Here is an 11355-nt window from a genome sequence, read left to right as displayed (position 1 = left end):
GGGCTGGAGGAGATCGAGCCCAGGCTTCAAGGTGACAGGTAAGCAAATAGGATGGCCAGGGGTGGGTGACAGGGACCCCAATCACCCTGATTGTTTACACCTTCCTGGCTGAGTTAAAGCCAGGTACTGGGGAAGAAGAGAAGAGCTGGGTCCCTGAACCCTGTGGACCCCTCTGTCACCCATACCCAGGATTTCCCTGGGTTTGGGCAGTAAGCGAGGCCAGGAAATTGAGGAGGGGTCTCCAGAAGCCCCACCCCATGGCAGTCTCCCAGGCACACAGATGTCCCAAAGGCCGGGCAGGCCAACTGCAGGGAGTCTGGGGGCCAGGCCTCCTGTTGGCCTGGTCTCTCACAGGCCCCAGCCACCTGCCTGCTGAGACCAGGTTCAGATGTGCGTGTGCAGAGGGGAAGCAGGGGGCGTGCGGGCTGGGGACTGTGTGGGCGAGTGGGTTGGTGCGGCGGGTGGGGGGTGAGGGCGGATGCCCTGTGCCTTCATGTAGGACACCAGCTGGTCGGGGATCTCTGCCAGCACGTCTCGGGCCAGGCGGGCCATGCTCAGCACGTGGTTGCCTGTGCGGTCCACGTAGTCCCGGAAGGGCACGAACTGGTAATCGGGAGGGCAGGGTCAGGTGGTGCCTCCTGCGGGACCCTGGCCCACAAAATCTCCAGGCCTGGGGTTGCATTCCCACCCTCCTCCCAGCCTCTGCTCACTTCACTCAATCCCCCGCCTTTGTGAATTACGTGAGGGCCTGTATTCCCCAGCTCCCTGCATTTGGGAGTGACTATAGTCATAGTCACTATTCTTTCATTCACTCGACAAATACTGAGCCCTGTTCCACGCCAGGATACACCACTGAGCAAGATTCCTCCACCTCGGCACTAAGCACAGGCACGGAGCAGCTGCTTCTGAAACGCCAACTGAATCCCCTGACTTCTGGGGCACGCGCCTCCTGGGTCTCCTTCCACCTGTCCAGCAGGGCCCTCTCTCTCTGGCCTCTCTTCATCCCTTTTCTCTCTGGGGCTAATCAGGCCAACACCTAATGCCAGGCCCATCGGGCTTCTTCCCAGGGAGTGCCCTGCATCCTGAGTGCCTCCGGCTCACCCCTGCCTCCAGACCTTGGCACGGGCCGGTCCCACCTCCCAGGCTGTCCTTGCTCCGGTTTCCAGTCCCCTATGTTTGGTCTCCACACCTGGGATACTGGTCCCCAATTTTTAAACCAAGGGGGTATGGAGGATATCAGCTTTGTCTTCTTCATCTCCTAAGCACTAAGGCCTCATCTGCAGGGCACGAGGTGGGAAGTGCTTTTGCAGGGTGCATTCTTCCACGTGACTGCATGGGAATTCCCTAAGGACAAAGATCTTTCTGCTCATTATATTTGCATCCTTCATGGAGATCCTAGCATTGATCAGTTAACCAAGCAGTGCCCATTCGTGGAGAAGGATGCAGCAACGCTGAAGACACTGCCTTGCGCTTCAAAAGGGGCAGGAAAAAAACAGAACGAGGCTGACCACAGAGATCTGGGGGCCGAGGAAGGGCTGGCAGAGGGTTCTGGCCTTTGGCTGGGCACCACAATGTTAGATGTGTATCCCAGACATGACAGGGAGGGGCCCAGCCCGGAGTGCAGCAAGGCCGAGGACTGACTCCTGCTCCCTTCCGTGGTGGCCCGGCCACTTTGGGGCTCCCAGTGCCTCCCTCCTGGCCCTTCCCCAAGGAAGCCCCCAAGGGGCTGTGAGGTCCACCTGGCTAGAGTGGCTCCTGAATTCCCTGTGGGGCAGGCAGGGCCTGGGCTTCACCTGGACAATGTCGCGTTCAGCCAGCTTGCCCCGGGAGGAGATCCGCACGTCGTCGCCATCCAGCTCCACCATGGCTGTGAGAGGAGGGGTGTCATGGGGGGAGGATGAGATTAACTGTGGACCTCTGGGGCTGACAGAACAGCGGACTTGTCCTTCCATCCCAGGCCAATCTGGGGCGGAGACCGTTGGCTCTTGCCCCGTGTAAGAGATGAGGAAATGAGGCCAGGAGCCAGGAGGAGCCCCATCAGGTGAGCCTCTGACTTCGAGCCCAGTGCCTCAGCTCCCTACCCTCCCCAGACTCCCAGGCCGGGAGTAGAAAGGAGTGACTTGAAGCCTCCTCCCCACAGCCTTGGGATGTGGGTGTGGGTGCACACCCTGACCCGACACACCCCTCCTTGTGCAAACAAACACACCCCACGCTCTGCACACTCACCCAGACACCCCCAGGCGGCAGCTCTCACTCTTTTGGGAGGGGTCATTCCCAGGGGCCTGGAGCCTCTGGGGAAACATCTAGTGTGGGGTGGGGAGGATGGCTAGCGTAGGAAAGAAGGGGAGGGCCGCGGCTGGACTCACCATCGAACTCTGCCTGGCCCACGCCGACGATAATGATGGACATGGGGAGCTTGGCAGCCTGGGAGACAGCATGGAGGGTAGGGGAAGGTTGGACCCATTTGGAACCCAGTTAAAAGGAAGGAGAGATCAGGGGAAGGACAACAAGGGGTGGGGAGCAGGAAAGAAATGAGAGTGAACATGGAGAGACAGAGGAACACAGAAAAGGGGGAGGGAGAGGGAGGGGCACTCAGAAATAAAGAGGAGGGAATCTAGGCTGCGGTGGCCTGGAGGAGGGAGGGAGGGTGGCGGGGGGAATGGGTCATAGGTCTGCTTTAGTGAGTCACCCCCTCCCCTCTTACAGGGAGACCACCGGCTCGGGGAGCCATGTTCCTGCGCTTCCCCAACTCCCCTCCCACTCCCTCCACCTGGCCAGGTGGCCTGGGGAAGGGGGAGTCAGCCCTAGAGATGAGTTAATGAGGGAGCGCTCCGGGTCTAGAGGGAGTAGATGACGCAGTGTGACTACTACGAGGTGGGAACAGAGCTCCTTCTCCCATGATCATGTCTCTCATGATCCAGGCACCCCTTCCACCCTCCAGAATCCACTATCCAGCACTGGGCTCTGCAGCCAGAAGCCAGGAGGTGGGTGAGGACAGTGGGGCCCAGTGAGGGAGGGAAAGGAGAGGCCACACCCAAGTCACCACCAAGCATTTCCCTAAAGTTAAGGAGGTGGGCACACCCCCAGGATCCCCCTAAGGGGGAGGAAGACACCCCTCCAACTGCCTCCCCCACCGCACACTCCTTGCTTACGTTGACGATGGCCTCCTTGGTCTGCGCCATGTCCGAGATGACCCCGTCGGTAATGATGAGCAGCACGGAGTACTGGGAGCCATCCTGCACCGCCGCCGCGTTCCTGGGTGGGGCAGTGCAGGCTGAGGTCTGTCCGAGGGGTCTCTGGGCACATTCCCCCCTAAACAAGGACCCCGAACACTTTGTGGGGGGTGACAGCTCAGGGGAGAATCTCTTCAGGGTCAGGCCTCCCCGAAAGGCAAGTGTGTGGAAAGAGACACTCCTTCCCGCCACCCAGAGGCAGGCAGTATAGAACAGAGCCTTGTGAGCGCCTGGAGGTGGTGGCAGTGGCACTCACCTGGCCACGTGGGTGACCACGGGGGCGAAGTTGGTGGGGCCGTAGAGCTGCACAGGGCGCAGGCTGCGGTGGTAGGCCTCCAGGATGCCGTCGATGCCACAGCACGAGGGGTTCTCCTGGTTGCCATTCTAAGGGACAGAGGGCGGGGAGGCTGAGCCCAGGAAGGGACTAGGGTACAATATGTGTGGGAACAGAGCACAGGTGGGGAGGCCAGCAGGCCTGGGCTCTCCCAGCTCTTCTCTGGTGTGGGGTGGCAGGCAGGGGAGGGAGGTCCCAGGGCCCATCCTGAAGCAGTGCATGCTTCGGGTGAGCTTGGTCCAAGCCTGCACCGTGCCCCGCTCCCTGTACCTGTTCAGAGATGCCCCGAGATCCCTGGCTCCTTCCCTCAGGGAACCTCAGGCAAACCCACTCTGCACTAAAATGACTACTGGGTCTGAGCACCTCAGGAAGGTCCTGTGGCTGATCCATCACATGCATACTGGACCCAGCACAGTGCCTTGCACCCCCAGGCATGGGAGGGACGTCTGCTGTGCCTGAGTGTCTCCAGTTCATGGGAGCCTGGGAAAGGGGCGGCCTGCGCAGTCATCTCCACACGGGATGCCCAGATGACGGCACGCTCCACATCGCCCCGGGGATCCACCTCATCCCATCTCAGCCCTGACTCAGGGAGCTTTGGGGAGTCCCTGAAGTTGCTCATACCCAACCCACACCCGCTTGTCCGCTTTTCTGGGGCCCTGAGGGTTAGGTCAGCCACAGCTTGCCTCCACCTCCACCTTCGTCTTGTCAGGAATGAGGAGGCCAGAGTCAGCTGTGGGCAGGCAGCTTCTGATGTGGAGGGGCAGCATCTGTGAGCAGGGCAGGGAGTGGGTTTCTGGAGCCCCCCTACACACAGCAGGCAGTCTACCACCACAGAGGCTGAGCCTTAAGTCCCTGGGCTCAGAAGAAGGGAAATGTACCCCACCCCCAGATTGTCACCACACCCCCAGCCTGGTCAGTCCTCTTTCCCACCAGCTGGACCTCCTACCAGCGGGAACTCGTGGGACACCCTGCCGTCCGGGGGCAGCTTGGCCCCAAAGCCCAGGGCCGGGAACATCTTGTCGCTGTCATAGTGCTGGATGATCTTTCCGACGGCGGTGAGCGCCAGCGCGTAGGCATTCAGCTGGTAGGGGCTCATGTAGTGCAGGGACGTGGACTGCGAGGGGTTCCCTGTAACACAGGACATGGGAACCTTTGCTCATCTGGACCCTCCAAGCCACCCCGGGTTCAGAATGAAGAAGGGGGTGTCCAAGGGCACCCCTAACTTTATTAATCCTTGACGCCTCTCTTTTTCTCATACCCCAGATTCAATCCCTCAGCAAAACAGATCCAGAGTCCCTCCTGCTCCTCTCCCCTTCCCACACCACCACCCTCTGGCTTATAGGACGCAGCAGTCTCCTGACTGATCTCCCCGCTTCCTTCCGCCCTTGTGCCTACAGCTCATACCCAGCACAGCAGTGACTGAGCCTGTCAGCCTCAGAGAGATCATGCCTCTCCTCTGCCCAAAACGCTCAAGGCTTCCGCCTCCCCCAAAATGAAGCCCACAGTCCTCACGAGAGCCTGCAATGCACGCATGATCTGGCCTCCAGGTCATCGACCTCCTCCCTGTCACTCGCCAGTCCCAGCCTTACCAGCCCCTCGCCACTCCCACCTCAGGACCTTGGCGATGGCTGTGCCCTTCCCCTGGGACACTTTTCCCCAGGTGCCCACATGGCCCAGAGGCTCCCTTGCCTCTTCAGGTCTCTGCTCAAGTGTCACTCCTCAGTGTCATCTTCTCCAAGCAGCCTGTTAAAAATTACAGCCTCCCCCAACCCTTCCTATCCTTCTTCCTGGCCTGACTTTCCCCCAGAGCCCTCATTGCTGCTAATAGAGTCTGTATTTTTTTTTTTTTTTTTGAAACGGAGTCTCACTCTATTGCCCAGGCTGGAGTGCAGTGGCGTGATCTCGCTCACTGCAACCTCTGCCACCTGGGTTCAAGTGATTCTCCTGCCTCAGCCTCCTGAGTAGCTGGGACTACAGGCACCTGCCACCGTGCCTGGCTAATTTTTATGTTTTTAGTAGAGACAAGGGTTCACCATCTTGGCCAGGCTGGTCTTGAACTTCTGACCTCATGATCCACCCGCCTCAGCCTCCCAAAGTTCTGGGATTACAGGCGTGAGCCACCATGCCCAGCCTAATATAGTCTGTATTTAACTTATTTGTTCATTGATGGGAGGCAGCAGCACAGATTGCCAAGGTACCGATCCCGTCTACCTCCTTCTAGCTGTGTGATCCTGGGTAAGTTCCTTAATCTTAGCCTTAGTCTCTTCACCTGTAGAATCAGAGCAATAATCGTTCCCATTTCATAGGATTGATGTGAGTATTACACAGGTGCTACCGCTATTATGATCACTACCCTCAGTGTTAACTGTTGCTAAGGCCCCTCCCAGCTCTGACCGCCCAGTGCTCTACGATGCTTGTGCCTACAGCCATAAGACGGGTTCCTGGCACCTGTGGAGGACAAGACCTGGGCATTTTTGGTTGGCACAAAAATGAGCATTGAGCACCCCTAATAGAGTCCAGAGCCCAAGGAAGGTTGTGATGTTTCTAATCGTGTAAAATCTGGCATTGTGATTGCTCCTAGTGACTCAGCCACAGGCTGACACTGGAGAAATTGGGAAGAAGGAAGGAAGCCAGGACAGATAAATCCAGCCAGATAAGGACTGGGGTCCCTGGGCTGGATCCTGCCTCCCTGAGGACCACAGGGCTCCGTCTTGGCTCTGGTTCTCACTCCAGCCTGTGGAGTGGACTGCACAGAGGAGCTGGGATTTGAACCCAAGGAAACATCTCTCCTCCAGGGTTCTCCATAGACCCAGAGTATACAAAATCCCACAATCCCATCCCCCGGGAGACTGGGTGTTCCTCAAGGGCGGGGCTGTGGTTCAGAGCCCAGATTTATGTCAGTGGTCCAATGTGGGATTACCTTTGCCATCTTGGTTGTATCTTTCATCCTCCAGACCTAGATACCTCCTCTTTGGTGAGGAAGAGGCCAGAGAGTATGAGGATCGTGGCTCCCAGCCAGTGCCAGACACCACAACCCTTAAAAGCCCTCTCCTCCCACCCTGCTCCTCTGCCCATCCCCCAACTCACCATTGGAGGCGGTAAAATCAATGGCCACAGTGAAGTTGATCTGGGTCCTAGAAGAGGGAGAACAGCAGGGGAGTCACCTGGAGGGAGGCAGTGCTGTGGGACGGGGGACAGTGCTGGGCTCTGGCTGCCACCCTGGCCCCACTGCTCGCCAGATATGTAGCCTTGGTGAAGTCACTCATCTCTTTCCAGTTCTGGAGAGCTGGGACAGTAATGCCAGCTATACCCCTCTAAAAGAATTAATGAGCATCAGAAGAGTTAGGCAGTAGGAAAGCACTTTGAAGATGATTGTGTTCTGTGTGGGCATGTGGCTGTGATCACTCATTTCCTCCACAAACCCTACCCCCGGGTCCGCCTGAGTAGGGTGGGTGAGATTGGGTCTCATTGGATTGCTGGCTCAAAGTGAGATGCAGGATGAAAATTCATTTGACAAAAGAAAGAGTCAAAAAGACATTATGCATCTCCTAAAGAAAGAATAAAATACCACCCATGAAGTTGTCTTACCAAAAAATTGAACCTGATTCTGATTGAGGTTCCAGAGCTATCTGGTCGGTTTACATGAAATACAGGGAACAGAGGAACACATTAAATGACACCACAGGAGATGCGGCCAGCAAAATCCAGTCTTTGGGAAACTCTGTAGATGCCCTATCAGAGTCAGCAACAGCACTATCTCCTGGGAACATTCTGGGCCTCTCAGTCTCCATCTAGCTCTCCTGAATCTTAGAGCCTCTTTCTTTTTTTTTTTTGAAAAGTGGTCTCCCTCTGTCACCCAGGCTGAAACACAATGTCGTGATCACAGCTCACTTCAGCCTCAACCTCCTGGGCTCAAGCAATCTTCCCACCTCAGCCTCCTGAGTAGCTGGAACCACAGGCACACACCACCACACCTGGCTAGCTTTTTTTTTCTTTTTGTAGAGATGAGATCTCATTATGTTGGCCAGCCTGGTCTTGAACTCCTGGGCAAAAGCAATCCTCCTGCCTCAGCCTCCCAAAGTGCTGGGATTACAGGTGTGAGTCACCATATCTGACTAAATATTACTTTCTTGGTGGGGTACAGGAATCTGTGTTAGCAAGCCATTCAGGTGGTTGGGGGAATGAACAGATGAAAAGAGAATTAAGAGACCAACCCACCAATCACAGCATATAGCTCTTGCCTGGATTTCTAATTCAAACAAATGAATTTTAAAACTTTATAAGATAATTGGGGAGATGTGAACACTCACTAGATATTTTGTATTAAGGAACTGTTCATTTTTTAGGTGTGGTTATGGTATTGCGGTCATGTTTTACAAAGAGATAGTCCTTATGTTTTAGAGAGACATGCTACAGCATTTGGGGATAAAATATGATAGCTGGGATTTGCTTCAAATCAGATATTGGGAGGCTGAGGTGGGAGTATCGATTGAGCCTAGGAGTTCAAGGCCACCCTGAACAATATAGTGAGACCTTAAAAAAAACCCCACTAAAATAACAAAGAATAATAAATGACTGGATGAAGGGGAGAGGGCATAAAACAAGATTGGCTATGACGTGGTGATGGCTGAAGTTGGGTGAAGGGTACTTGGGGGATTGATTATACCTTTTCTCCACATTTGCACACGTTTGAAATTTTCTATAATAAAAAGGTTTTGAGGATTCAGATTCAGGGTTAAGATTCTCTGAGGGCTTGTTCTAGGTTCTGTGTCAGGTCCAGACAGAGCAAAGCTCACAGACACGACTACCTGATAAAGTCTAATCTTACAGTTCTCATGCAGCAGTGAGCATAGAATCACCACAGGTGCTTGCTTAAGAAGATTCCAGGCTCCACCCCAGAAATGCGAATTGAGTTGCTCTGGAGTGGCACCCAGAATCTGCCTCTTGAACAAACGTCCATTGCCTTCATCCAGGGATTCTGAGGACAGGAGGCTGGAAGCACACTCAGGGAAACTCTGTTCTAGTAATTCTCAGTTGGGGCTGTGCATGATGTAAGATGAGGTAGGCCTCACCTCACGTGCATTTAGCAGTAGGTCCCTATCAGAAACCACCTGGTCACAGCTGAGCTGCTGCTTATGGAATACTCACCCCAAGGAAAATGTCAAGGACATGGTTAGCAGGAGACCCAAGCCAAGGTCTGTTGGCTACAGACAGCCATCCCCACCCTCTTTTCCTCTTCTGCTGGCTGCGGGCAGAGCATCCAGAGGACTCTAGGCAGTAGGATAGAAGGAGCCACGAGCTAGCAAGAGCCTGGGTCCCTGAATGACTGTGTGGATCATCTCCCCACCCAACCCTGCCAACCCATAGATGAAAAAAAGACCCTTATTTGTATTAAGGCTTGAGTTTAGGGAATTATGTATTACAGCAGTTGATCTACCATATTCATCTCCTGTTCACTGTCATCCTTCAGTGTGGAATACAGAACGCACGTCTTTGTTAGAAGTAGGGAGACATTTGGAGGGTCAAAGTCCTGCTCCCAGGGCCACTCTTGGGAAGATGATTCTGGCCTGCCGGACTATACCTGAGGGGCATTGTTGGACTGGCTCTTCCAAATACAGGGTGAGAGGAAAGGCAGGCCTTACTCTAACTAGTCCTCCCCTGCTCTGGGTTCTGAAAAGCCTCAGGAAAGGAAGCAACTGGGCAGCAGATACTCTTGTGGGAAAATTACTCACAGCAGCCAGTCTCTTCTGCTTAAGGGTACAACACAGGCTGCTGAGCAATCAGCTCCTCCTCTTGACAGTGGGGCCAAGGTACTCATACCCTTCCTCTTGGGTCCAGGTGGGCAGATGAGGGAGGTCAGGGAGGAGAGGGTCCCTAGACATCAGCTTCTGCCTGGGCATGCATGCCAGGCTTTCAGTCCCTGGAGCCAGCTGCCTCACCCAGGCTCTCCAGAGATTTGTTTTTTTGTTTGTTTGTTTTTCTGAAACAGAGTCTCACTCTGTCACCAGACTGGAATGCAGTGTTGCGATCTTGGTTCACTGCAACCTCTGCCTCGGGTGCAAGTGATTCTCCTGCCTCAGCCTCCCAAGCAGCTGGGACTACAGGCATGAGCCATCACTCCCAGCTAATTTTGCTATTTTTAGTAGAGACGGGGTTTCTCCATGTTGGCCAGGATGGTCTCGATCTCTTGACCTCATGATCCACCTGCCTTGGCCTCCCAAAGTGCTGGGATTACAGGCATGAGCCACCACGCCCAGCCTTCTGGAGAGTTTAAAGAGAGGGCTGGCTTTAGGGCTGTAACCTGCCCAGTACCAGCAGCATCAGCTTTGCCAGCTTTGCTCAGCCTCTGGGGGCTCCTTTTCGATGAAACCTCACAGCACCTAGTCCTTTAACTCATCGGTCTCCATTTTTATCCCACCCCACCTGCTAACAGCAAGTCAGGCAGGCTAGAGTGATTCATTACTACAGAGTGAAATGCAGCATGTTATGAGGGAAGGAACCCTGCCACCATCTAGGCGTGTGGCTTCAGGCACGTTCTGTAAAATGGGGATAACTGTCCTGATCCTACCCACCGTGTTCTGTAAGTTGGGGGCACTAAGCAAATGAGAAAAATAAATACGATGGGCCGGGCGCGGTGGCTCACGCCTGTAATCCCAGCACTTTGGGAGGCCGAGGCAGGCAGATCAGCTGAGGTCAGGAGTTCGAGACCATCCTGGCCAACATGGTGAAAGCCCATCTGTACTAAAAATACAAAAATTAGCCGGGCATGGTGGCACCTGCCTGTAGCCCCAGCTACTCTACTCGGGAGGCTGAGGCAGGAGAATTGTTTGAACCTGGGAGGCGGAGGTTGCAGTGAGCCGAGACTGCACCACTGCACTCCAGCCTGGGTGACACAGTGAGACTCTGTCTCAAAAAAATAAAAATAAACAGGATGACTGCTGGCCACAGACAGTCATCCCCACCCTCTTTCCCATCTTCTGCTGGCTGGGGGCAGAGCATGCAGAGGACTCCAGGCAGTAAGACAGGAGAGTTACCAGGTGCTATGGACTGTAAGGGGTGGCTGCTTAATGGGACCGAGAGAGAAGCAGTTTTGATGGGGGAAGAGTACAAGGGCGGGGTCTGGCGTTGGCTCAGAGGAGGGGCAGCTAGGGGCAGAGGAGCCCCTGGGTGACTGGAGGCAGGGCGTGTGCTCAGCGGGCAGGAGGAGAGCTTGTGGCCTTGAGACTGAAATTTCAAGGCAGCAGGGAGTGGTGTCATGGGAAAGTGAGTGTGGCTTCCCAGGCCCCTGGTTCTCCAGGGCAGAGGGAGAAGCCGAGGGCCCGCTTGGCTGGGATGAACCTTTGGCAGCTGCTCCTGCTTGTCTCCTTTCCAGACAGGTGCAGTCACTCACCTGAGGGCTCCTGGCTGCCCACGCCCTGACCTGGCACCTATCCTGGCAGGGAGCACGCTGGGCAGGCTCTACCCTTACAGTCAGGCTCTTTCCATGAGCTGCTGGCTGGGGCCTCCTGGCTCCCCTATCTGTCTGGGCCTAGACACTGTCCCTGCTGGTTCCTTCTGCTCCTTAAACTCGTGTTTGACCATCTGCTGGCCCCAGAACCAACCCCTGGCTTATTCCCAATCCTGCTGCCCTTACAGGGCCCTGATAACAGTGAGCAGGTTAATCACTGTCCCCTCCCCCAACCAGACAGATCAGAGGTGTCGGAAGCTCCGAGCTGGAAGGAACCTTAACACTTACCTACTCCGTTCTCTTTGTGTACAGAGGAGGAAACTGATACCCAGAGAGGGAAA

General features: G+C 55.2%; 2 protein-coding genes across 2 annotated transcripts in view; both read right to left on the bottom strand.

Moving 5' to 3' along the window:
• Positions 1 to 340: 340 nt before the first annotated feature.
• LOC135268380 (copine-5-like) lies at positions 341 to 4663 on the bottom strand. The gene is made up of 6 exons (XM_064361099.1): positions 4514 to 4663; positions 3490 to 3617; positions 3153 to 3255; positions 2367 to 2424; positions 1794 to 1867; positions 341 to 603 (listed from the first exon to the last, which is right to left on the bottom strand). The coding sequence occupies exons 1-6, from the start codon at positions 4661 to 4663 to the stop codon at positions 385 to 387; spliced, it is 732 nt and encodes a 243-aa protein (XP_064217169.1). The 3' UTR covers positions 341 to 384.
• LOC105725320 (copine-5) overlaps positions 4652 to 11355 on the bottom strand; it is a 151525-nt gene continuing 144821 nt past the window's right edge. The window contains exons 15-16 of the mRNA XM_064361096.1: positions 6655 to 6701; positions 4652 to 4695 (exon numbers count right to left, since the gene is read on the bottom strand). Coding sequence (XP_064217166.1) covers positions 6672 to 6701 — 30 coding nt within the window. The 3' untranslated portion in view covers positions 4652 to 4695; positions 6655 to 6671. The remainder of the gene's footprint in view (positions 4696 to 6654; positions 6702 to 11355) is intronic.

The sequence above is a fragment of the Aotus nancymaae genome, unplaced genomic scaffold (genome assembly GCF_030222135.1).
Source record: "Aotus nancymaae isolate 86718 unplaced genomic scaffold, 86718_ANA_hifiasm-v0.15.2.pri h1tg000040l, whole genome shotgun sequence".
NCBI classification, from domain to species: Eukaryota; Metazoa; Chordata; class Mammalia; order Primates; family Aotidae; genus Aotus; species Aotus nancymaae.
Note: the sequence above shows the minus strand (reverse complement) of the source record. Positions and strands in the feature narration are given on the sequence as shown.